Here is a 27,933-nt window from a genome sequence, read left to right on the forward strand (position 1 = left end):
ATTCAATTCTGCTTGTATATCATCTAATAAATGTATGTTTAATATGTTGGTTTATTTTTTTTAGTATTGCTTGGTGCAGATTGTGATGATGTGTTTAATCTGAAAATCTCTGCAAAGCTGAATGCTTTTAACGTTTGGGTCTGTGACCAGAGCTGTGACATAGCAGATATAAGAATACAGGGTAAGCATCATTAACATTATTATTATTATTGAAATGCTGTTTGCGGGCTACCAACTGATTTGCTATCCTGTAGATATGTTATGGTCATTGATGTGTGACTGCATATACTTAAAATTGAATGTACTTATCTGTGACCACATTACACCAATCTGATGAGTCCTATTACTTTTTTCGACTGAGCCATGGACTGTGGTGTAGCATTCTAATCAGAAGAGCAAGGGCAGGAGATGGACTCTAAGGAAAGCTGATGAGCTCATACTAATTCTAGATCGCGAAGCAGCTTTTGACATTGTAGATCATGGTTACTAATTAGGTGGCCTCCACAGATATGTTTTGGATGTCAATTCCCATGCTAGTTAACCACTGACTATGCTGGGAGTTGGTAGTTTACTTCCAACACATCTGGAGGGTCAAATAATGGGTATTTATTTATTGGTCATTTGTAATGCACTCTACACAGCAAAATGTGTATTTCTAGGTGCATCAAGACAAGGGGGCGGTAGGGAAGAGGACGAAGGTATACAACAAATGTTCTTAAACGGGACATGCAAGTGCTAAAGCATGGTTACCAGTCAAATGGTCGAAAACATTTGGTCGACAGGACAATTGGTCGACACCATTTGGTCGAATGCCAAATGGTCGAATTTTTTTTTTTTTTTTTTTTTTTTTTACCCCTTTTTTGGTTTTTTTTGGGGGGGTCCCCCCCCAACCCCCTTTTTTTCTTTTTTTTTTTTCTTCCCACACGAAAACCCACAAAACACATATATATATATATATATAAAAAAAAAAAAATCGACCAAATGGTGTCGACCAAATTGCAGTCGACCAGTTTGTTGTCGACCAATTGACCGGACACCCTAAAGCATGAGAGAGGGGAGAGATGGGGAAGTGCAGGTGTAGAGGGGAAAGCAGGAGATGCCAGCCCCACTTAAGACCACCATTGAAGACCGATTTTCACTTTTCCTGTCTGGCTCTGTCCGGCAGTGGCCACCGGCCTAGCCGTGCACATCTGTCCCTGCTTCTACATTGTGGTCGTACGGGCACCATCGCAGTTGTTTGCCCATCCGCCGGACTGAACATTCCTGCATGCCAGGTAAGGACATGCACTCACCTTACATGCCCACTACCACGACTGCCTGTCAACCTAGCTCAAGATTTGTACACGCTAAAACCATTATCTTGCCCTATATGCCGGAAATGAGTCCGCCATCTAGCCACAAATTCCTCTTAATCTGCTCGCATGGGTTGCGCAGGACACACATACCCGGAAACCTATTAACTCTGACTCTACTAATTGCTTACCTTGCAACAAAACCACAACGTTCCTCATTATGTTGTCACAGCCTAGCGCTAACTTATAACTTGCTGGAGGCTTTTCGATTTGAACATCTTCTAATTTGTCCATAACACACCTATGCTGCACCGACCTTACGCTGCCTCTTTGCCCTTTTGTCTTACAAGCTTACATAGCCTCTTTGCTCTGTCACCATATCATGAGGCGAGGCTTTACCAGTATGTACTCATACTTTTTTTGTCACGTTTCTCACCTGATGTAGCCCCCTGTACCATGAGCCAAGGTTTTGCCAGTCTGTGTGATCTCACCTCTTTAGTCTGTAACTTTTTAGCTATCTTGCACGTTTATTAACTGTTCCATGCACTTTCTGTAACTACCACCCTGATGCCTCCAGGTTTGGTGCGCTGAAATAATTGTAAAAAATAAATTAAATAAAATAAAGATAACAAACACAAACATTATGACTAGGTTGTGAGGGAATTTGGAATGTGCAAGTGCTGAAACAAGTAAGGGGGTAGGAAGGGAAGTGCAGGAAGGGGATGAAGGTGAGAAGTAAAGTAAGTGCAAAACAAGATAGTGAGGCAAAAGTAGATAGTTGAAAGTTGAAGGCTCAGCAGGAGAGTGAAATCAACAATACTGCAGCAACAGGTAGAATGAAAACAGTGCACGATTAGGCTAAATGTACAGAACGGGGGCGCAGAGACAACCATGCTCTCTGTGTGAGCTCTGTTGCTGCAGCCCCGAAAGGTGGATTGAGCCCCCACCTGTCAGACCCCCCCGCAGTAGAAAAGCGAGCCAATATCGTGGAAACCCCCCCCCCCCCACCCCAACCAGATGGGGGAAATCCGGGAGAAAATTGGATAAGGAATCGCAAAGAAAACAACTCTAGAATCCGCGGTCTGCTGAAAGGCACTGCGGTGCAGAGGAGAGTCTCCACGGAACAGTGAACAACCCCCTAACATACCAACGCAACGTCTTGGCACACTACAACGTGGGTGTTGCAGCAGAGGCCGTTGTAGCCCGACAGCCTGAAGAGGTGGGTGCCTCGTATATAAGACATTGAATCTGCCGCAGCGGTGGGTCTGCTCCCCGTTGGACTGGTGCTGGGGGTACACTGCGGTCTCGCCCACAGCTACACCCCGCTTCACCCGATCCCTCTGGGAGATACATGGTGGGCCGCCGACCCAGACTGAGCGGAGGGAACACCGGAAGGCACCTACCTGAAGAGAAAGTACACCTGACACCCAAGAGACACTATCTGTACCCTCGGGCACCCCTCCCCCACCCGCGGTGCCGAAGACTCAGTGAGTACCCCTGCTGGCCACGGCCCGGACCCGGCGGATCCAGGCACTGCCATCTCAGAGGGCGGGGGGCAGAATCAATGAGATCCTCTGCCCCAGGAACCCCGCAGCCTCACTGCGTTCCAGGGCAATGTGACTTCCAGAGACCGGAACGCTCACACACCACCCGACAGAGCGTTGTGCGGCCACAGGAGATCCCGAACCTGTCACTGCAGCGTGAACATATACTAAGCCTGAATCATCCACGAATCACACCCCAGGCGGGCAAGGACCCAAACTGAGGGCTAATAAGGTGTTGAAGAGCACTGCGTGAGGTCTGACCCACAGGTCCCTCATAAAAATAAAAGTGCAACACGAAACGTCTCCGGCCCCACAGAACCCCAAGAAAACGGTACCTCAAAGACCTGAATGCTCACGTACTAACTGTTGGAACGTTGCACAGCCATAGGAGACCCTGCATCTGCCGCACCAGTCTGAGCTGGAATACAGTCTAACCTACCCACATATTGTGGCCCAGGTGGGCAAGGAGCTGAACTAAGAGCAACCAAGAAAACCAAAGGGGAAAAGCACTGCCTGAGGTCTGACCCACAGAACACCTATAGAAGCAACAATAGTCCAACACGAAACGGCTACCCCCATCCTACCAGCGCAACAAGGGGGAGGTGAAATCGGTGGAAAAAAGCTCAGCGGGACCAAACAACGCCATACCCTGGAACGCCATTAGAACCTGGCCACACCCAATTACGGCGGAACTGCAAACTCACTTGATACCCTGTGCTGCAAAATAGCACAGGTACCGCACAGTGACCCCCACCCACTCCAATCCTATGGACAAAGCAGAGAAAGGGCATACCTCGGAGACCAAAAGCACCGCCACACCATCCCTTCTCAGGGGGGGGGAGCCCACACCGTGACTACCCACATAAGTAGGTGTAATTGCAATAAGAGTGGGCCTGGCAGTTGCCCAACCACTGCACCTCATTCATAGAACCATTCTGAGGACATCCTACTGCCGGTCCAAGACACTGCAACCCACAGACTAACAATCCCTTGCCTAAGCGGTAAGGGGTCTACCTTCATACTACACACAAACGGCTAAAGGGAAAGAGTTGCGCAAGAAAACTGAGCATCACGTCTCACGACAGGGAAATACTGTTGATCTTCCCTTCTCAAAGTGCACTCCTGTACACGACAGAACCCCCGAGAAGAGCTGCATCAACGAGCCTCTGGAAAGGACAAAGATGCACGCTCCACCCACCAGCACTCGGAAGGACCTAGCGGTAACTATCCAAGGCCCCCACTTGTCGTTCGGGCCATCTCACCCTCACTAAGACTGCTGCTCATCCCTACCACAGCCCCCCAAGGTTACATGAGTACAGATGCTACTGTCGATATATGGAGAGAAATGACAGGGATCATATCACATGAACAAATGGAAACGGTTTTACAATATGTATATCGATAAGAAACAGTGAAAGACATATGTGACACTGTGGTTTGAGAGTAATTGACAGTTACAATTTGTATGTGCAAGTAATTTAACTTGCTCCTGTTTATTGTGCAAATCCAGATTGCTGTATGTGTAACTATTGGTGTTCAGCACTATACCTAAGCTATTTAGCAAATAGATGCTGCAAATCATATAAAAAGAAGTATTTTAACAATCTAGGTGTGGTACTTAAATCTTTTTGTGAATTGAGAATGAGCGGTAAGGGGGCGTGCTGATTGCGTTGACTTGTTCATTTGTGGTTTGATAACCATTGAGCCCTCCTGGGCAGAATAGGGTCTTTTTCCAGGAGCCCTTGTTCATAATCACCTTTCAGTACATACAAATTAAAGGCATCCTAACGAGGCCGAAATGGAAAGATAAGTTGATGCGAGAACTTACTCACTTTGAAAAGTTGCTAGACTCCAGGACAAAGATCAAGGGCCTGATATCAGCCATGTACAGAGAATTGGTAGAAGCAGGGGATGGGACCACAGACCCACTCAGATGTAGATGGGAGAGAGCCTTAGGTGAGCAAATTAGCCCAGACATGCAAGGCGGCAGCGCAATCATCCAAATCAAGTCAATATAAATTACACGCCATCAAACTGCTTCATAGATGGCAATACGACCCTCTCAGGCTCTCTAAAATGTTCCAAACAATTAACCCCAGATGTTGGCGAGAATGTGGGGAGGTTGCTGATTATTGGCACATGTGGTGGGGCTGCCCTCGAATAAGATTATTTTGGGACGAAGTCCTGGGTTGGATCAAAGAAATAGATGACATCCAAAGAACTCCAGACCCCCTCCTAATATTATTTGACCTTGAGGAAAGAGTGGATGAATGGAGAAGGATCAAAGGTCTGGCCCCCCAATTACTACTAGCAGCTCGTGCAATACTTGTAACAAAATGGAAGTCCACCATGGTCCCGAGCAAGAACGAATGGGTTAATGTAGCATCGTACATATGCATAATTGAGAAAATAACGGCTTCTCTCCAGGGGAGAGCTTCACAGTGCGGGGCACTATGGATGGACTTTGTGAATAAACATTTGTCAGAGGACCCAAAATGTTAAGAGGTGTGATGCACATGGTTGATATGTACAGGAAGTGACTTAAGAGGCTATGGGCGAAAGGGTAAAGAAATAGACTTATCCAATGGGTTATCCCCCACCCACAAACTGTGACCACGAGATGATATGTACAAAAGCACTCCCCAAGAAGTCTGCCCGACCCACGGGGATGTGGGGGGAGGGTGAAGGGAAAGTCAAGTTACAATGTCACAGCTCGAAGATGGACGTATATAAAAGATGTATGACGTGATAATACTCTTGAAATGCCCCAACATTGTTCTGTAACCTTAAGTTGTATTGTCTTTAAACACTGTGACTGGTTATCAAAAAATTCAATAAAATTAAATAAAAAATAAAAATGTACAGAATGGACAGACCACATCTCACGGTAAGGGCTAGCCTCAGGCAAATAATCCAGGTGGAATAGATGAAATAGAGGTAAATACTGGCAATGCACCTCTTGTGGCAAATGCAGATTGAGGCACTGCAAGTGAAAGTCAAAATGGACCCAAAGTTCTGAAGCAGGCATCAAAGTCAGGTAAAGTTTGTTGTACATGTGGCAGAAAGAAACGGAACAAAGGATAAAGCATTCATGAGAAAACCGCTGCATAATTCAAGTGAATAGGGGGTAGCAATGCTGTAGATCATGAGACCTCTCCAAAGTTCCACTCGCATAAAATAATGTGTGAATGCAGTCAAGGATCTAATTCATTATCAGTACAACTGTTAAGCATCATCCCCTGCTTCATCCAAATACAATTAGCAACCACTATCTGAAATTCTACACCTATGCCAAAGACACTGAGCTTCTCCTGTGACATGGTGGTGACTCTGAGGATGTGGCTAACAGATTCTAGGCCCTCATGATTGGATTTGGATGGAGCGCAGTAGGCTGAAATTCAATCCTGCCAAAACAAACCAAGTTTCTGCAATTCTCATGAGGACAGTAGGGACAGTGTGATATTCACAGTGGAGGGAGCTTTGGCGGAGGGGACATTAACTGCGGGGGTTAGGGTGTTCACAACCACTGTGAAGTGCTACCTGTAGGAGATACATGGAGGATCCCATCAAGTCCTTTCCCCGCTCCCTGCGCCCAACCTTTTTTATGCTGTAGAGTCTGTGAAGGCTAGTGTTGAGGTGAGGGTCCAGGTACCCACTGAAATAACTGCTTCCCTAGTTGGGGACAGTGCAGTACATTCTGTTCCTCTGCCTCCCTCCCTGATCCCTGCAGCAACTTCTGACTAGAGCATACTTTACTTAGGCCTCCGCAGACAGGCAGAGGTTTGGTTTCTAAATGACAGTGGAACATGTTCCTCCAGAGTTGTGGTCCTGGCTAATCTTAGGTGTCACTGACTTTCTTCACAGTTACATATGTTCTTAAGCTGAATTTATAAAGCGCACCTTCACTCGAGGTATCATGTGTTTTCCCTGACACGGGGCCAACATGTTAGACTAGTGAAAGCATAACAAATTAAAGTGGGTTCTAGAGCTTTTTTAAATAAACAAGCAAGGGAGAAGGTCAAGAGGGAGAACATTTAATTCACCAGCCGTTAAAAAGGAGAAAGCTTGTCTGGCTCTAATAGAACGGCAGAATCTAGGGATGAGGAGAAGTTTTTAAGACCATCTAAATGAGCTGGTGGAAGAATATTTAAGAAAATGTTTCCGGAGGAAAAAAGGGCCATGACTATATTAACAGTGATGATCCAGATAACGAGATTTGAACAAACTGTCATAAAGAAGCCAGTATATAGAAAAGAAAAGAGGAATCACATGTGAGAGTTTGGGATAATTAAAAATAAGATGTGTATCAGCATTCTGAATACTCTGCAAGTGTTGAAGATAACAGGCAAAGAAAATGAGCTAAAGAGAGTTGCCATAATCAAGAAGGACCTGCATGAGAGCAGTTACGATAGAATTACAAGCAGTAGATGAGAGAAAGTAAAACATTTGGTGGAGTAGATGACGTTGGCAAATGAAAGGCGTTTCTTCTGGTTAATCTGGGAAATAAGGGAGTGAGAAAAGCGGCCTTATACTATGTGTCAAGTGATAAGGTAGCACGCTGATGACAAGCACTTCCGTTTTATATGAATTGAGCTTTAATGAGTTAAGAATGCCCACCATGTAAAAATGGAAACAGAGAAAAAGAGGAAAAGACTGAACAAAATAGAGGCCAGTCATGTTAAAGGCAGCAGACTGGGCCATACGAACCACAGCCACGGCTATCAACTGATTTACTGCAGAGCAAAGATAATTTAGGGCAGTAATAAGAATAGATTCCATGCTGTGCATAGGCCGAAAGGCCGCCTAGGTGGGATGAAAAAGATAATGAGCATCTAGAAAAGATTGAAGTTGAGATGTAATATCTGATTCAGGAATTTTGGAAGGGATTGGAAAAATAGAAATAGCGTTATAGTTCTCAAAGTTAAGTGTTCCAAGTAGGGCTTTTTGAAAGGGGATGGGGAGCGGAATAATAGTCAATTTGAAGTAAAGGAGTACAAGACCACTACAAAGAGAAGAACTGAGTATAGTAAGATGAGGGGGGACAAATGCAGAACTGGAATTTAAGCAGTGTTGCAGGGTACAGCTATCTAAATGAGACTTCGGCTTAACATGGATGATCTGATTTAGTAAGGGATGAAGTGGTGAAAGGGGAAAAGTTACACAGCAGAGCAGAATATTGGCAAAATAGCGAGGGAACAGAAAATGTACTGATAGCTTGAATAGCTGCAATTGTATCGAGTGGGAAAGAACAGAGCTGGTCATAGAAGTCAAACAACACTGCAGTGGAAGAAGTGCAAGAAGAAGAGGAAAGTTAATTAATAATGGAAAACATGTCCTTTTGTTTTAGTCACTGAATCAATACCTGTGCGAATGGGATGGCAAGACGTTTTGGCCCTTTTAACAGCTCTTTCTATGTTTTGAGTTGGCAATAAGGAGAAGTTTATCCGCTGCATTATAAGATGATCACCAACGAGCTTAGTTCTAGTAAATGTTTGTTTAATGAAAGGTGGAGGGAAACCATAGATTCTCTTTGGGTTTAGAAGACATAGGCTGCACTTTAGTTGGAAGAAATGGGCTGAAAGCAGAAGTAATCAAGTTTTGTAGCAAGGTATAGGTGGTTGGATGTGAAGAGAGAAAGGAGGGGGAGCATTAGAAAGAATGGAGCAATGGGTGTCGAAGGTTTAATCCAAGGACACACTGATGAGAAGAAGGGGGAGAGGGAAGAGGGGAAAATTTTAAGGAAAAGGGAACCAGTGAATGATCTTATTAAGTGAGCAGAAGAGGGGGAAGAATAAAAGGAGAGGGGAAGAGGATATCTAAGTTGAACCTGCCAAATGAATTGGACCTGTTAATAAAGAACAATGATAGAGTGATTATTAAGAATGGCAGACACAGAGGAAAGTGAAGGGCAGTGTTCCCAGATATAAAAGTCTCCAAGAACTATAGTTGAAGTAAAAGAAAATGAGTATGAGTGATAAGGCTAAGAGCATCAGTGAAATAATGTGCAAAATGTGAATCGGGAGTAAGGGACTGATAAGAGTAAAACAGTTCGAATAAATGTTTTTTACGAAAAGAAATGTGTCAAAAAAGGACTTCAAAATAAGGAATAGAGGGCTAAGTGACAGAAGAGAAAAACAGGACCTCATTCTACTTTTGGCGATGCAGTAAAACAGTGGTGGTAATTCAGTTACCACTGATTTATTGGCAGTAATGAAATTGCTTCCATTTATCAGCACTGCTAAATCATCATTTTTGATGGATTTTGCCAACGACGGAATTACTGCCCAGTAAATCAGCAGATTTTTCAGAGGAAAAGTTGCTGAAGATAAATCCTCCACTTTACCACCAAAATCAGCTGGTTTACTGCATGGTATGTCCGCTGGCGGTAGATCTGCCAAACATACCAGAAATGGGGAAATACACTGCTCTGCCACCTCTTGTAATCCCATGATAAACCCATGGGGTTAAGTGGTGGTAATATTTTGGCAGCAATTCGGCAAATTGACTGCCGGAATGAGGCAAAACTTGGAATGAGGCTCAGTCTTTTCAAGATTGTAGCAGCTTCACATCCACGTTTGGTGGGTTTATCAAGGTGAGAGATTTTAAAGCCAGATGGTAGCACTGCTACATTGGCTGGGACAGAGGCTAAATGAGTTCACGTTTCAGTAAGAAAGGAGAAGATCCGTTTCATCTTGGTGTTTTGCCCACCAGTGGACATTGATGAGCGCGGATCTAAGAGTAGCAAATGTACTAGTGTGTTAGTCAGAGAGCGATATGGGGACAGAATACTCAAAAGACCAGCTTCTCATACCGTAGTAGGTGAGAGGGAAATGGGTATTGAGCGTCAAGCAATCAGAACAGGAGTAAAGGATATTGTTAGATGAAGAGAGAAATGTCTAGAGGGGTGGAAACAAGCAGTGAAAGGAAATCGTTCCTTTGTCGGGATGGCCCTAAGGTGCTTGTCCCAGACACGTATGCTGCTCCATTGCGCCCATCCTCTTTGCCTTAAAATGTGACACATGAATAAATGTAAAAAGAGAGAAGAGGTTCCTGGTCCCCAACCAAATAGCTAAAGGAGGGTGGAGCTGAGAGCATACTGATAGGGAAGAAGCCCAGGCACAATCAGAATACAACAAAATTAAAGCAAAATGAAAATAAACAAAACTATTAGGCCAGGCAACCTCACTCCTCTCAAGGGAAACACAAGGAAAATAAAAAAAAGTGCACATGCATACAAACGAAAATACAGAATTGAATTGAGAGAGGGCTCTATTGAAAAAACGTTGAAAAAGCCTTACATGAAGTAGCTCTAGCTAGTGCTCCTTAGGAGAATACTAAAATGCTTCAGATGTGGCGAGTATAAAACCTGTCTGAGAGAGATTTACCAGCACTGATATAGATTACTCCAGACCAAAATGGCGCCGCAGCGAGCACTCAAGACACTCCCGTCTAACTTCAAAATGGTGGGCAGGTGTTTCAAATTCCTGCCCTTGCCATGAACGCTAGTCAGATGACCACTCTGGAGGAGGGATGGGGAAACGCCAACACCTGAATATGGCAAGTAGATGAGGGGAAATGTCTGAGAGCCAGAAGGGTAATCCGGGGTACGGCCATTCTGAATAGAGGTATGGAATAAGGTGGTTAATCCCAGAGGTGTATTAAACAGATCAATCACCAATCACCAGTCCTGTAAAAGATCTCATGGTGGAGTAGGAACTCACACTAGCATAATGCAGTTTCAGGAGTGAGGATGTGTAGCAAGAGACTGTCATGCTGTGCCCCCACTGCACTTTAGTACCTATTATCCAGGATTGGAGTCGATCCAGTGTCTCCATAATGGCATATACCTCATCTGGTTCGGTTGGTGGGCAGTGCAATAGGGCCTCTCACCCCTAGTCAAGATAACCTTGTTGGCCAGTAGGGAAAGAACCACCCCACCCCACATCCCCACACCACAACATAACAAAGAACTGATATCATCCCTGATTATTTTGGTGTCAGGGCACACAATCACTGGCTGGAGTGACACGTCACAGAAAGAAGATAAAATGAGAAAAATGACTCAGAAGTGAAAGCCATGATGGAACTGGCTAAGGGCAAGAAGAGGAAACAACAATTAGAACAGAGTGGCAGAAAAAGGGGAACCAAAGGGTACAAGGCAAAAGTTACAGGAAATGGCAGGGAATGCAAGTCACACAATGCAGGCAGAAGCCAGAAGCAGGACAGTGTCACCTCAATGAGAAGAAGAGGATTGAGATGCAACAAACAGCTCGGCATCCCTGTCTTTAGGCCTGCTGGCATTGAAAATGAGCTTTGACCTCCGCATCATTGTGGCCCATGGCTATGGACCAATCTGTGTAGAATGCATGTGGGGAAACCAGCCATTGGTCACTCGCAAATGCGTACATCCTCCAACATGGCGGACCCATCACAGGCCTACACAGTCCTCTGCAGCGTCCATAGAGCGAGCGATTCCCACTACCGCCAGTATGGATTTACCCTCCAGCCATGTTGTGGTTGGTCCTATCCTGCCACAGGTAAGTGGAGCATGAGGCGTGGCAGAGACCCATAGAATGACCAACCTTATCATCTGGTAGGGAAAGGTTAACATTTAAGCTTTGATTTATCAACAGTAGCGAACACAGTGCGTTATTATGGATTTATCTTTCGGGGCTAAAATCATCTTTATCTTAACAGAATTTCTCCTCCCTTCAATCAGGTTTCAATATTTAGGTGGATATGTTCCTTGATTTTGATCTTGGAGACAATAGCCATTAGGGATATTTACATATATTAAATAGTAACATTTGTTTTTTTTCAAGAGAACAGATAAAAATATTTCCTGAAGAAGTGTTGTTAATACCCAAAATACACAGAGCAAGGGCAAACTTCCAAAATACATCTAAGGAAATTGTAAGATTGCAGCTGGTGTAAATATTTATTGAGAATAGCCTGCAGGGACTAAGAGTGCGAGGTGTTGCAACTCGCTCTGATTTTGGCCCAGGAGGGCCTCTGTCTTCAGCTGTGGGCTAGCCCTCACTCCTACCTCCTTCATGGATTGCAGCCGAGCCTGCCAGGGCCGAAGCCCACAGGGACTAAGGCCGTGGGTGTTGCGACCCACTCCCGCTCTGACTGTGGCCCAGGAGGGCCTCATTCTTCAGCTGGGGGCTAGGCCAGGCCCCCACCTCCTACATGGATTGCAGCTCTGCCCACCAGGGGCGAAGCCTGCGGTAACCACCAAAGCAGAGGCAGTACTTCCGGGAGCCCCAAACGGTGAGCGTTCTAACTGAGGAACCGCACTGGAACATTACAAGGTGAGACTGAAGAAGGGTCGAGCTGAGGCAGGGGGCCATGGTGTAGTGTCTGTTTGACTCAACAGCTGTGTGTGAGCTACACCGAAAGCACAAACTTGAGTCATTGTAGCCCCCCACCATACCATTCTTTACATTCTGATAACTTTTTTGTTTTAATCATGCAAGAATGTTTAGAGCCTAAACGTAAGATTTTGACTGTAAGGTGAAAATTGGCAACATGGTGTGGATTGCGACATCGACACTGCCTCTGTAGGAAAAGACTGTATGTAGCCCTATTAAGCTCATGGGAGAGGCTTACATTTTGATAAAAGAAATTCCCCAGTTCACCAGGGGGAGCAGTAAATTTAATAAGAGATCACCATAGTGATGCCAGCGGAGAGGCCACCGGCAGCGCAGGGGGTCTGAATGGTGTTTGCCCAGCTGAAAATAGACTGGTTTGATCACCCATTGCTTACTTCGTTTTGAAAACACCTTAGTGTAGCGAGGCATCCTTACTTTACCCCTAGTCCTAGATTGTTCACGTCCGACATTGCTGTTATGGGCCAAGACCGCTAGTAGAGTCCTATGTCTCATGCCCCGAAAGCTAAAATGCAAGCGCTTTGGCCTGTACTTTAAGCACATATTGTGGAACACCTCCAAATCTCCTGTGTGACAGAATTCTGTCAGTCCTCTCAAATCTCTTGATAGAGTTTTGTCGAAAACAATCTTCTCAATGGCTTTGTGTGTCGGTGAAGATGGAATCAACCACTTCTTCTTCCGTGCCTACTCTGGGGACAAAGGGCCATGTTCACATTGGTGGAAATGTTCATTTGCTGTCCAGCGATGAACGTTGGTACAGTGGTGCATCAGTGACCGCCATTTTTCAAGTAGTATTTCCACTGACCCCTCACAAGTTTTTGAGCTCCACCAAAGATGGTTGGTGATAGAATGTGACCACTGCAAAATACTTTCAAAACCTTTTTTTTCCCCTGCAGCCGAGATTTTCTTATTGATTGATTTAGCAAGATGCCATACGTCAAATTGATGTTTAATATGTGGGAACTGCTCTCTCATTGTCTTGCCAATTGAAACATGTCTATCCGTGGCTATGAGGTCGATGTGCATTCCCCTTGATTGTAGATAATCCACTGATTTTATAAATCCTAGTTTCTCCATGGCCACTGACGATGTACATTGTGTTACCTGCACGACCACCGAACTCACAATTTTCTTACTATCCATGACCTGAAAGTGGTAGGTGCAGTACTTGGCAGAAAATCCAGGGCTGTCGCACTGTCCATTGCCGGCTAGCCTGAATCGTTTGCCTTCGAATGTACTTGCTAGAGACAATTGTTCAATTTTCCAAGCATCACTAATGGCCGGAAACAGATAATCACGTTGGTATATGTAGTACAGCGCTTTAGAAATGAAATGGAGTCCCACAAACTGAAAGAAAGCCTCTAACTTTCTAAAACTGGAGCCACTAAAAAGTGATGCAGCTTTACACAGTAGATTGCCTGCTGGCAGTTTCCCCAGCATCGGTTGTGCAGACCATGAGAACCTATGATTTAATCTAAGGCGGCATTTATTTTGACGTTACTGCCTTTTATTTGACGCGTCACATTAATCAATGGCTTCCCACATACTTTCCGTCTAATGGAATGCACACTTTTCAGCATACTTATAATTTCCATCAAACAACTGTCGAATACAATGTATTTGCTCTCTTTCATTAGACTGTCATCCTGCGTCAACGTTGTTTCGGCCTGTGACGTTGTGGAAATTTCAACACATTGGAAAGTAATATCGCTGATATCAAGTTCTGATGCGTCTATGAATGCTGCGGCTGGTTCATTCTCTGTCATTTCGACATCTATTACTTCAGCATTGATGGGAGAACACAACAATGTCGACAGGTTTTTTGGTGGCAAATTTTTGGCGGGTGTAGATTGTGTAAATTGATCTGCAACTACTTCAGAGCTATATTCAATACATTCAATAACATCTTCTTGTGGTGGTGCAGTCGCACTGTAGCTATGGTCCAATGCAACTTTGCTGTAGTCTCCAAACACAGTTAATTCATGTTCTGGCCATTGGACATGAGCATCTCGAGCCTGAACACGCCTCGCCTCAATATAATGATCACGCATGATGGAGCTGTCATTATCCATACCTTGTGCTGCTGAAGAATATCTATGGATGTTGCAAATGTAGTGCGCACTTCCGAAAGCTGTTGCGCCGATTCGTATACGCATGGTCCCGCTTCCACTTCCCCTGGATTTACTTGAATGTCAGGCTCTGCATCAAGTGCAGGGGTTGACGCTCCATCAACTGCCTGAAACATAGTACTTGCATTAGTGAGGATTACAATAGTGAAAACATAACACACACCTTGGGTCGACAGCACAGGTACATATCAACGGCTAACCACGAATGAAACATTGTGTAGAACAATCAAACGACAAGAATTCCAGCTCTGATGATGACGCTCGATGGAGCTGTCAGTATCCATACCTCCTGCTGTTGAAGAACATCTAGAAATGTTGTAGATGTGGCGGACGCTTCAGCATCTCCCTGAAAGACAGTACTTGCATTAGTATGGATAACACTAATTATAACTGAAAACAAACACCAGTGGACAATAACTAAGGTGTATATCAATTGGAAAGCACTAACCAAACATTCGGTAAAATGATTACACGATAAAATAAAAATATTACTTGACATGCATAAAACAAGTCTGTAGCGGATTAGCCTAGTAAGATTACCTGATACGCGCTAGAAGTGGTTGATAACTGCGACCACGTCAAGGATGTAGAATGTTCTTGCTTCAGATTCAAGGGATAGTCAAGAAGTTGTAAAGGTAAATTAATGATTGATAATGAAATGCCAATATTAAAAATAGCCATGTAAGGCGACAGAATACTTGTAAAATGCTCAGTACAGCACAGTTCCCTGTTCCCATATATATACATTGCATTTGTGGGTTATGAAATCGAAAAAGAATATATTGGTAAATGTCATTATTCAAAAAACTATACACTCATATCAATATCGAAATTATTACAAGGGATAGAACACCTACAATATCAATTAATCCGTTCGGATACCTACACACTACCGCAAGGCCTAAAGCTAAATCCGGACACTTGACTCACCGGTGGCGGAATGTGGACGAATAGAGTGGGAATAGCGTTTTCGAGTAATTTCCGTGTCGTTCGCCGTTTATTCTTCTTTGTTACCCAAGATGTTGTGTACATGTCCAAGGAAAAGTGCCGGCTGCAGATGCGGTATCGATCACCCCTCTTGTCCTGTAAGACTTGTTGGACTCTACTTTCCAGCTCATCCAGTGGATATCCGCAATGTCTGACCCATTCTCTTATTCGATCAACAGTTTTCGGGAATACATGCATTGTAGTGCCTTCAGATTTAGCATGGGTCTTCGAAGGGCAACCGCTAATCGAACAGGCAGGCATTGTTGATAAATCTGAAAAGCAAATATCGACATTATTATACAATCTTCAAGAATAAAGATTTGATACAAAAGTAAATGAATCATACAATGATCAATGCAAGGTTTGTTTTGGTCGCAGGAACTATACCAGTTCATTATGTGCTGCTTAGTATTTGCATAAGTTGCAGAAATGTATAAATGATGTGACTAAAAACTGAACATGTGACTCATCCCTTGGATGTTCTGTATTGCACGAGAAGGAAACATGCTTACATTATAGACTGGACCCCCGAAGGGTGCAATTCGATGACAAAAGACACAGATGAAAATAAATAGATCTATTTTTAGCATAGCAATGGAAACTCAAGTCAATAGCAATGAGACCAATGAACCTAGCACTATTGTGTACCCAACTCGCAAATAGATAGAAATTTAAAAATCTGCGAAATATGACTAGGTTACATGGCCTTACCTTGACCAACAAACAGTTGGATTCAGCAAGCAGAGCAGTATGTTGCAGGAGAATAGGTGGGTGGCCACAGGTAGCACACTGATGGGTTTTCTCTAAGCGGTCACAGAAGTTCACGGATAGCACGACGACGAGCAGATTAGCGTAGATCTCAGTGGTTGCCAGGTAACACGTTCAGGAGTTAAATTACAAAGCACAAAGATGTTTTCATGAGACATATCAAGTGGTTTATAAAGTATTAGAAACAGGGGTGTGTTTGTGAATGAATGACGTATGTATGTCGTGGTCTTAGGAGGGCGGCCTGCTTCAAGGGGAGGCCTGGCTGGAGACACGGGGTCTGAGGAGGCCATGTGACCGATGGCCCCTTGGCGTGGGATACCTTTTGAAGTGTACATGTAGTTTGGCACCTTGGCCTTTCGCGCCCCTGGCAGCCCCCCATGCCAGTGCGCATCCACCGGCGCGAACCGCCTTTGATACAGGGGGGTGGGATGGATGGGCCTGGGCGTGCAGATAAGGCACAGGAAGACTGCTGAATGGAGAAACACTTATGTGGATTGCAGGGGGGCGGCCTGCTTCAAGGGGAGGCCTGGCTGGAGACACGGGGTCTGAGGAGGCCATGTGACCCTGGCCCCTTGGCGTGGGACACCTTTTGAAGTGTACATGTAGTTTGGCACCTTGGCCTTTTGCGCCCCTGACAGCCCCCCATGCCAGCGCGTATCCACCGGCGCGAACCGCCTTTGATACAGGGGGGTGGGATGGATGGGCCTGGGCGTGCAGATAAGGCACAGGGAGACTGCTGAATGGAGACACACTTATTTGGATTGCAGGGGGGCGGCCTGCTTCAAGGGGAGGCCTGGCTGGAGACACGAGGTCTGAGGAGGACATGTGACCGATGGCCCCTTGGCGTGGGACACCTTTTGAAGTGTACATGTAGTTTGGCACCTTGGCCTTTCGCGCCCCTGACAGCCCCCCATGCCAGCGCGCATCCACCGGCGCGAACCGCCTTTGATACAGGGGGGTGGGATGGATGGGCCTGGGGCGTGCAGATAAGGCACTGCTTCAAGGGGAGGCCTGGCTGGAGACACGGGGTCTGAGGAGGCCATGTGACCGATGGCCCCTTGGCGTGGGATACCTTTTGAAGTGTACATGTAGTTTGGCACCTTGGCCTTTCGCGCCCCTGACAGCCCCCCATGCAAGCGCGCATCCACCGGCGCGAACCACCTTTATATCAATATATAGTATATAGTCTTTAAATCAATGATAGTATATCGTTGCTTATCAATAACAAATGCCACATACCGGAGATTCTTGTGAGCACAGACCCACACTACAACCGGTGTATTATAGTGGTCAAGACCCAAGGCCTGTATAATCCAATGGTAATTGTTAGTATAGACATATGTGTGACTTTTATAGAGACATAACCCACTGAAAGACTTTGAACAAGTGTTATTTAGTGCATGCATTATCGAGAATATGTTATGTTAGCTTAGATAGATAGTGACCACCCTGCTTCACAGCGAGCAGACCTTCACCCATTCGGAGCACAGATGTCTGACGTCCATCCTTGAATGGAGACACACTTGATTCATTTAAAAAATCGAAACAACCGTTGTTAAAATATATGTGGTGTTTTATTTTGTATCTTATTTTGATGACACAAAAATACAAGACTTTAAACATTGTACAGTTCAGGTTGCAGCACAGCGAGAGAAAATCCCCTGTACTGACCGCTGTCACTCGGGAACGTTTCTCTAATGGCACGAACGGCACAGGCGGGTATCACTCTTCGAACGCGGTGCCCAAGCCTCCCCTGGAGCCACCATGTAAAGGAATGATAGGCCACCAGCCTGTACCACCTGTGAAAAGGAATGAAACAAACTGTTTTAAATGACCAAGATAAGTTTAATAAACGTTTGTTGTCAATAACAATTCTTGTAACTAATGGCATTCTGCACGGACAAATGCTATCTAGACAATGCACACTATTGAACGACTTACATGCGTTACAATGATATGTAGATGTAATTTTGGATATAGTAGAAGAACATGAAATAGGAGTGGCATGACAAGCAGAGTATACTTACTCGTTACTCGGATTACGAGGACGAACAGTTGCGCGAAGTTCGTGCATAAGCACCATCATTATTCTCAACACGGTCCCTGTGAGGCAGGCTGCCCTGAAGTCTGGCAGCTCGGTGATGCATTGCGGTCGTTGCTCGCCTTTCGAAATGTAGGCCAGGCATCCCGAGTTTTCTCGGCAGCAGCAGTTCTCGTCCTCAGTCGGCATTAGCTCGCACCGATTGCATGTGCACCAGGTGGAGACGCCGTCCATTCGACTAGGCCCAGGCTCTTCATCTGTTGATTCGTCCTGCCAACTGCCGTCCGAATCCCCATCGTTTTCGCGTGCTTCCCTTTCCAGTAGTTCCTCCTCGGTATACTCGGGCTCGTACATGTAGGGCATTATTGTAGCCATTGTGTGTTAAACAAACTAAAATAATGTATAGCGGTGGTACTGGTATCTGTTCACACGGGCTACAAGCGGCGAAGGTAGCTGACCAGAGCACTGAAACGAGTCACAGAATACTCAAAGTAACACAGAGAGAGGAATGGAATCGAAAATCTGCTGCTGTGTGTTGTGAAACGGTCTGTTTATACTTATTGAGGAAAGAGGCGTCCTGCCATTTCCATGGCGACACGCCATTAGCTGAAGCGCAGCGAATGTTGACACGAGACGTGCTTTGGCGTTGGGAAATGGGTGGTACGAGTCTGCTGATGACAGGCTCAGGGGCGGGGGAATTGATTTAGTGCCGCAAAAGCAGGTCAGCCAGGGCGATGGGGGAAAAGGTAGGATTATCAGAAAATGGCGGCTCCCTGGTGCTTGTTTTCGCGTGCGTTTAATGGACGAAAACTCGGGTGAGGTCCATAGGAAAGTTTTCTAAAATCGAGCCACTTAGGCTTAAAAAAACATGGCCGACCAGTAGGGACAATAAAAAATTTTGCTAGACCATGCCTTTAATACCCCGCCATTGCCTGCAGAGACTACTAGCCTCCTGGAACCTATGGTACGAATGGAACTGGAGGCTGATGGTGTGCCTGAAGATAGGCCCCCTTTTACTAGCATAGCCTATCCGTGCTCGAGGCTGTTTGGTCTATTATTTTAGAGGCCACACCCCCTTTTTGCTGCAAAGAGAGGAAGAGGAGGGTTTAAAATTCTGGGCCAGTCACCCTTGTAGCAAAGCCTGCCACGGTAAAGGGTGCCGCTCTCGCTGCTGTCTGGAGCTGGCACTGGAGAGTATCTGGCGTACTTACCAACTGCAGGCTTGTATTATCGAGGCTGCGTCCATTCTGTTTTCCGGGTGAACGAAGGGGTCCGTGGTCCGCTGCACTGAAGGTAACTTACCCACATGACTTGAGAGAAAGTCCAGCCTGTGCGTGGTGGCCCCATGTGAGTGTCTATTGGGACTTGGGCACTAAGGCCACTAAGACCTTGTTGGATCATTTGGCTTAACGTGCCTGACTTCACCTATTAGCCATCACTGACTCCCATAGTCCATCATAGATTGCTGGCTGGACATTTTCCCTTGGATTCTGGTGGTGTTTTGTTTTGTGTGAGCAGACTCAAAAGGATCCCTGTTAGAACACCCCGTTGGAACTTGCCCTTGGTCCTTTGCATCGCCCACGTGGTTTTCTATTGCAAGTTACTCCTATTTTGGAGGCTGGCCGTGAGGGGAAGCGGGGGGGGGGCGTGGACTATGGCTGCCCCTTAAGCTGTCTGATAGGCCCTGGGTGCCTTCATTAGTTTGATGAATTTTGAGTCTATGCTCGAGGTTGACCTATTATAAGGGTCTACAGATTTTACCTATTTTTAACTAATAGTTTTGTGAATTATTCTGGTATTGTGCTTGTGCTTGCCCTGAGGACTTTTTAGAGGTTGGGGCTGGTTTGTGTCTTTTTTATAATAATGTGTTATGTTATATATATTAATTCTGTGGATTGTTTTATCTGTTGCTGCTGTTTTAAACTAGGCTAACCTTTGACCCACCAACTAATTGACTTGAAAATGACATCCCAACCACATAAGCCTCTGTTTTGTAGGGTTCTATACAATGGCGTTCATACTGAAAATCAATAAGATATGCATTAAGTTGGTTACATTAACTAATCATGAGCATTCTAGCCAAGCATGATCTAGCGCTGGGGGGCATGGCTTTACAACACCATGCTAAGCTGATAAGTCGACTTGTTCTACTCATGTGCTGTAATATCTGCCCCCATGTTACCCTTGTCCCGGTTCTCAGGCAAGAAAACATTGGGTCTCATTTGGAGTGTTGCCGTAAGGCAGCAACGGCGCTGGTAGTGCTACCGGCGCCGTTGTTACCTCACCGCAACATTCCAAGGATGCTTGCATGTGCTGCTCTGGAACGCCTGGTCAGACCTGGCATGCAGATCGGCACCCGCGAGTAGTTCCGGATGGCAGCAACAGCCCCGTTATCAACGGGCCGTTATTACCATCCTCCCCATTCCCATTGAGCCCTATGGGGGCTCAAATAGGAATGGGGAAGTACCAGGTCGGGGTCCCATGAAAAGGATTTACCGGGCCCTCCAAGGTCGGAATGGCCCGGTAAGCCCCCTTTTGCGGGACCCAGACCCGGGTTTGGGGGTAGCCATGCCCTTATTAAGGGCATGGCTACCTCTAAAGTCGTAATGAGGCCTATTGTCTTCATTGGTGATGTTTCAAGTATCACCTGGCATTTCAGCACCCCAGGTAGAGATCGTCATAGCTGCAGAGCATCATGAGCATGTTATTTTAAGCCAATTGTAATATACGTTCATTGCATCATCTCTTCAGTTATGGCTGCAGTGCTGCTTGGCCTGTGGTTCACGTACTTCCAAGGGCCTATGAAAAAAACAAAATACTGGCAGTTTCCGCACAGTGTGGCGGCTCGTAAGAAGGAGTTGGACACGTTACGGACATTCTGGCTTAATTTCAATTAAAATTATAAGAATAAGACCGATCTTTCTAGAGGTGTTTCCAAGCCTGTCTAAAGGAACTAAAGGTGCTTGTCTGTCATCAGGAAGTCCCAAACTAAGATGTCCTCAGTCCAAATTGAACTCTACCTGAGCCTACCACAAATATAATAAACTCAAATGAGGCAAAGAGAATGTTGTCCTTCCCCTGGTCTTCTCTTTCTTCCCAGAGATGTCTTGATATAAATGTCACCCTTTGCTACGGATTTTTCCTATTACAATCTTATTGAATAGCTCTGGATAGTTCCTTAATAAGCTCTTGTAGCTCTTCCACAATATTTGTGGGTCTTATATTCTGTGACAGCCTTCCTTGAGATACTTTCTCATATGTTTGACTTAACTTGTAGACCTTTCACAGTCTTTTAATCCAGGCTCTCGTAGCTTGTATATGACTTGATTCACTTTGATATTTCCCCTCTTCTCGGTTCTCTCGCTGTAACTAGTTCTTCATTTATCTTGTTCACTTGATAGACTTATCTAAGATCTTTTATTACAAAGTTTCATGTCATGCTTTCTCCACTCTTCAGCTTTTTACTCCTGGGGTAATTTCCCTTCCTTCAGTGGTATTTGTTTCCAATGCTTATCTACTTGGACAGGGCTGTTCTTTATTCTCTTCATCTGCTTTTCACGGTGCCAAAACAGTTTTATATTTAGTATCTCCTTGTTGTGACTGAGATGAGATAATGTTGCCCCGGTGGCCTCCCGCTTCTCCCCGGTACCTCAGTATATACAGGGGAACGTTCCAGGGCTTGGCTTTCACTCAGGTGCTCCTCTTCGGTATCTGTTTTTGAATTCCTCCGTTTCGCCAGCACCCCGCTCTCTGCTTCCCGTTTACCTGCTTCCATATATAGAGGGTATTGGGTAGCAGGCTCACCTCCCTAGCCTCAAAGGGGGAGGCTCACCCTTGGGGGGAAGGGATGAATACCCTTAATTTGTTGAACGCATTCTAAGTATCTCCAGTGTTCTGTGGATTTCAGTTGAACACAAAAGTAAGTTCAGCCCCCCTCATGAGAGTCTGCCATCCCTGTGTAGGAAGTCTGGAATGTAGGTATTCTGTTTTTATGACAAACTGACTTTTGGCACCTAGATAATGTGATTTTTTTTTAAAGAATTGAATAACCAAAGTGAAAACCTTGCTTTGCACAACATTATTTTTTGATAGCTTGTACTGGAACAATTGAAAATATTATACAGCATTGGAAAATGCACTAGCTTTTGATGTCTGAGGCGTTCTTCATTAGATAGTAACAAGCAAGTTCACCTAAGTGAGGGGAGAGACAGTTATGCAAGTTTTACCAAGAGTGGCATGCAGTGCTATCATCACCTTATCTAACAGTTATAACAATGTTAATTGAGCCAGGAGGGTAGCTCAGGAACTATGCATTTTGGGAAGCAAGACAGTGCAGGCAACACAGGTTCATAACCCGGTCCCACGATAAGAAAATGGTCCCCGGTATTAAGGGCGTTAAAAAAGATGAGTTAATTAAATCTACAACACAGAACCATTAGCATAGTTTAAAGGGATGCTACATTTACATAATAATTAAAACATTCCAGACTTAAACTTTGAAAGCTGTTAAATTGTCCATTACAACCTAATATTTTCTGTTGGTCCAATAAAAGGTATTAAAAGCCCACCAATTTCAAACCCAGATAAACAAATTACCAAAAGCCTTTTTTTTCAAATGAAAATTCTGCGACTAATTTTATATCCAATTCCATTCACATACCAAGTGTCTCTGATCAATGACGTTATCTCGGGAGAACATACTTCTATTATGCAAATATGCTGTCCATTTGGGTCTTCCAAAGACCGATATTTCCATCTCTAGTTAATCCTCCATGCTGTGGCTTGCTTTCTTTGTCAGTAACGGTTTAAAGGCCACATGACTTCTGTTTTCAGGAGCCTCCCTTGCCATATCATCCTGCAAGATCCATGGAGCTTTGTCAGATAATAGCCCTAAATGTATTTCAGATGTTTTATTGTTTTCTTTATTGCATTGTTTAAATAGCAAACCTAACTCAAGAGCAGCAGAGCGCTGTACAGAGTTTGGCTAGCTGGCATTTGGGCTGGCATCTTTTAACAGTTCTTTTGCTGAGTAGTTGTGCAGCTATGACTTTTTTCAAGATTTTGCCAATAAACGAGATGTTCATAATGGGCCTATAGTTGGCCAGGTCGTCTGGATCTAGGGTTGGTTTTTTCAAAAGGGGTTCTATGAGACCAGTCTTGAGAATGCCTGGGAATGATCCTTCGGCGAGGGAGGCATTGATGATGCCGAGGAGCGCATTGTGCACCAGGCCGGCAATTGTTTAATGATGGAGGTTGGAATTATATCGTCAGAGTAAGAATTAGGTTTGAGGGAGGCAATCATTTGTAGGAGATCCGGCGGAAGAGAGGAGAGAAATTGGTCCAGAGGGGCAGTGTGTGTGTGCCGGGTTGCAGGGGATGCTAATGCTGTGAGAGGTTCATTCGATGGTCACTCAAATTTTGTCCATTCTTTTTTCATTTTAAAAAAATGTGTTGATTCTGTTGCATTTGATGGTACCTTGGTGTCGGGTGATGGTTTGGTACAATGCTTTACTACTTCAAAGATGGTTTTGCTCCTGTTAGAGGCTGCCATAATGGTGTAGTAGTAAGCAGCTTTGGCTTCTGAAATCGGAATACTAGGCTTTGGACGCAGAGATTTGAGGTTGGTGAGGTCTCCTGAGTTATGGTTTTTGCACCACTTTTTCTCTAGGGCTCTGATTGAGCGTTTGTTGGAGGCTAACTCGGGGGTGTATCATGGGGTGGATGCTTTGGTCTTAGCCCGGCTGGAATTTAGGGGGCATGAGTTTCCACCAGTTACATAGCAGAGTTGCTGAATAATTCCAGGAGGCTTAGGGCATTCCCTGTGGTGGGGCAGTCTGCAAAGTTTGTTTCCAGCTCATTGACCGGGTAGGTTTTGAATGAGCGGCGCTGAGTGAGGAGGCATTTTGCCTGACCATTGTGAGCCGTAATGAAGTGGGTGACAATGGGATGGCGTTGTGGTCAGAACAGTCGGGGTGGGATAGGGTCTGCAAAGATGATGCAGGGGGATGATGTGAAGACTAAGTCTAGGGTGTTTCCTTTGTTGTGCGTGGGGAAAACCACAATTTGCTTAAGGTCCATGGACACCGCCAGTGTAAAAAATGTGCTTAGAGTGTGCTTGTCAGCCTGTAACTCTGGGAATTTAAAATCATAGAGAAAGTCATTCTTTGAATGTGCTAATTTGGCAGAGGAGAATAAGTTAGAGATGTCTGCAGTGAAAGAGTCACTCCAGTGAGGTGGTCTGTTGATGAAGTGGAAGGTGATGGATTTCTGGTGCGATAGAGGGACCCGGCAGGCGAGTGATTCAAATGAGGTGATGATGGAGCATGGCCAATCGCTCCTGTGGATGATTCCCACTCCGCCTCTTGCCCTTCCTGGCTGGTCGGCATGTTGGATGCAGTAGCCTTGGGGTAGGAGCACGTTGAAAGCATGTGGGGAGGATGGGGTAAACCATGTTTCGGTGATTAACAGGGCATCGAGGTTGTTGTACGAGATGTGGTTGGCGATCTCTGCAGCATGAGCGACTGCTGAGCGAGCATTTATCAACATGAGAGGGAGTGTGCATATGGTCCGTGGGTGTTGGATGCAGGCAATGGCAATATTGATGAGGTTGGTTAGGGTACCTTGCTGGGGCTGCCCAGGGCCATTCAAACCCTAGTGAAAGTGGGGATGGGCTGTGGAGGTAGGAGACACTTGGTGATCAGGGTTGGACTTGGCATAAAATTGTGTCGGCCACCAATGAAAAAGTGGGACACCCTTGCAAGTGGCAATGAATTCCTTTTGTGACCGACTGATTAGTACCTAAGGTAAGCTCAGAACGCTATCTGCGTCACTATGTCAGAAATGCTAACCCTTCAAGTTCCAAGCACTGCCGGGATTGCAACACTAACATGCCCATGATCGATCCACACATATGTTTGCATTATCTTGGTAATGAACTTGATGTGGAGCAATGTGGTCCCTGTCAAGCCTGGAAACCCGAGGGCCTAAGGGAGCAGGCTGGTAAGTTGGCGCTAGGCCCACGCCCTCAAAATTTCCTCTGAATCCTCAAAGTTTGAAACTGCTGAATTGATCCCTGAAAAGAATTAGAGGATAAGAAAAAAAAAAGAAAGGATCTCATTCACAGAGTGAATTTTGACCATTCCACTTCTATGTTTTTGCATTAAAAGAATTGTCATTACTCAAGGAGAGAGGAGAGTGGTGAGTCTTCTAACTCCCCATTATGGTAACATGTCCTTCCTTTCCAGTTCTGACATTTTTAAAAAAATGTGCAAATGCCTCGACTTCCTGTGGTGCCCGAATCCACTGAGCCTTTGTCGATCAGTAGATCTGCCCCGCAGGCTAGAGGTTACAAGCACGGCCAGTTCCGCTCTTTCTAAGGAACGGAGGGTTTCTTCTTTTTTTTTGTTTTTACTTTATCTTTATTGGTTTTTCCATGGAAATACAACCATCATTCCACCACATTGAATAAAATGAAAATAAGAGAAAAGAAAAAATATCCCCCCAACCACCAGTAAGTTACTGATGTTTCTGTTTTCTTAACTATTACAAGAGATTTTGGGACTTACGCTTAGCTTGGTGGATTTTGCTTACAGAGTTCTTGCTGATATCTTTTCTGTTAATACTTGGCTCCCTTCAATCTCCCTTCTCCTGAGTAGTATTCCCTCCAACAAGCCTCCCTTACGCTCCAACCTATTCCCGTGCATATGATTATTATGAAGTAGTATACTACACTTTTGATTTGGAGTATTTGCCAGCTTCTGTTCATCCTTATGTAAGGTTCTGTCAAGCTGATTGGCCCGAGAGGACCGCGTACCTGTAGTCTTGGTGGTTGGTCTCGCAGAGGTCGCCAGTCTGGAGTCCAGGAACCGATGAGATAGCGGCACGAGGGATCAGCCTCTCCACCACCCAAAAGAGGAACTGGGTGAAGGATGGACCAACCCCCAATGTCACGAAGGCACTCTCCCAGGTAAGCGTGACAAGAGGATGTGGGCTCAGATGGATGGAACCATAGTCCAGGTAGAGCTTGTAGTCAAGACCATGAATCTTCCGAGAACCTCAGTGCAGCGACAGTTAATAGATAGACCAGTGTAGCAGAAAGGTATTCGCAGTAGGCAAAAGGAGCTTGGCTGGTGCAGATGGTTCCAATGGTACACAGGATGAGATTCGAAGACAGGCAAGACAGGAAAGAGTGAGGACAGAACTCAGGAATGGGCTGAGGGAAGATTGACCTAGGGCAGAACCCAGGTAGTAGCTGGAGGCTGGCTGGCCCAGGGCCGGACCCAGGTGATGATTGGAGGCAGGCAGGCCCAGGACAGGCCACAGGTAAGGACTGGAGGCAGGCAGACCCAGGACAGGCCACAGGTAAGGCTGGAGGTAGGCAGGCCCAGGACAGGCCACAGGTAAGGCTGGAGGTAGGCAGGCCCAGGACAGGCCACAGGTAAGGCTGGAGGTAGGCAGGCCCAGGACAGGCCACAGGTAAGGCTGGAGGCAGGCAGGCCTAGGACAGGCCACAGGTAAGGCTGAAGGCAGGCAGGCCTAGGACAGGCCACAGGTAAGGCTGGGCAGGAACAACGAGGTGAGCAAAGCGAACCGCGTTGAGACGCGGCCCGCTTTGACTCGCGGCCTCTTTTATGGGCCGCCGGCGCCCGAGAGGCCTGGAACGCAAACCGTTCCGTTTCCGGGCGCCGGCGAACCCAGAGCGAGGCTTGGGAGGCAAGCCCCTACGGCGCATGCGCGGAACCGAGAGTGAGGGCCTCCGCGCATGCGCCGAAGGCCGCCGGCCCCGTAACCCGTCGCTCCCCTCCCGGCGAGTCCCCAGACGCGAACGCACGGGTAGACTCGCCAGGAGGAAATGGGAGCGGCAGACCCCAGTCTCCCGCGTGACATGACAGGTCTGGGGGTGCCCCATTTAGTTATCCATAGTCCCCACTCCTCTTGAAATGATCCCATGTTCACCAGGGCCGTTAATTATTCCATTATAAAGATATCCCAGTGCTTATGCGACCAGTCTGTTTTGTCCGGTGTTCTCGGGCAACAGCCAGTCTACAGGCCCGAAGCATTGCCTCTCACATTAGTGGGAATCATTATTCTTCACTATCTATCAGGGGATACATAGTAAAATGTGCAAGGGGTTCAGATTGAGCTCATCACAGTAAATTTGTATTTTGGGGTAAAACCACCACATGTGGTAGAGTGACCCTATCTGCCCATAAGGTGCACAGAGTTGACTTACTCTGTTGTAAATCTTAGAAAGTTTTAAGGGATCTCAGTGCCAACTGTGCAACATTTTAAAATGATGTTCCATTTCCACCGTAAAAAGATTATAATGGAACATAACTTTGTACAATTTATCCCAGATCTCCTCAGGAATTTCTGCTGTGAAGGCATCATGAAGTAGACACAGACAAAAGATTTAAAATTGTCTCACAAAATGTTATTAACTTAAAAGACAGGATGGAGTAAGGCCTAACTTGCCCTATGCTAAGGTGGGGTTTCCCCACCTAAAGAAAACTAAGGATAGTCTGTGTCAGGAAGTCTAAATCAAAAGTCTGTCTGTGTCCAAAACCTATACTTGCCCTCACAACTAACTGTATACAATGTGTAGGGATGTCAGCATGACATTGAATAGTGTTCAAAAGAAAGTTGAGAGCCCATTTTCACGCTCTTGGCTTATGATCAGCTTCCCCTTCCCCAAGTTGAAAACAGTTCACAAGCTATCGAGGTTCTTTTCCCCCAAGAGTTCAAATCTTCCAGCTTTTAAAAAAACACAGTTCTTTGGGA

At 45.6% G+C, this 27,933-nt stretch overlaps 1 protein-coding gene across 4 annotated transcripts in view; it reads left to right on the forward strand.

Moving 5' to 3' along the window:
* Positions 1-27,933, forward strand: part of VPS13C (vacuolar protein sorting 13 homolog C) — a 5,236,720-nt gene that overhangs the window by 2,761,930 nt on the left and 2,446,857 nt on the right. For all 4 annotated transcript variants that reach the window (XM_069624493.1, XM_069624490.1, XM_069624491.1 and 1 more), the window contains one exon: positions 65-181. In XM_069624493.1, coding sequence (XP_069480594.1) covers positions 65-181 — 117 coding nt within the window. The remainder of the gene's footprint in view (positions 1-64; positions 182-27,933) is intronic.

The sequence above is a fragment of the Ambystoma mexicanum genome, chromosome 11, assembly GCF_040938575.1.
Source record: "Ambystoma mexicanum isolate Mex_15411 chromosome 11, UKY_AmexF1_1, whole genome shotgun sequence".
Classification (NCBI taxonomy): Eukaryota; Metazoa; Chordata; class Amphibia; order Caudata; family Ambystomatidae; genus Ambystoma; species Ambystoma mexicanum.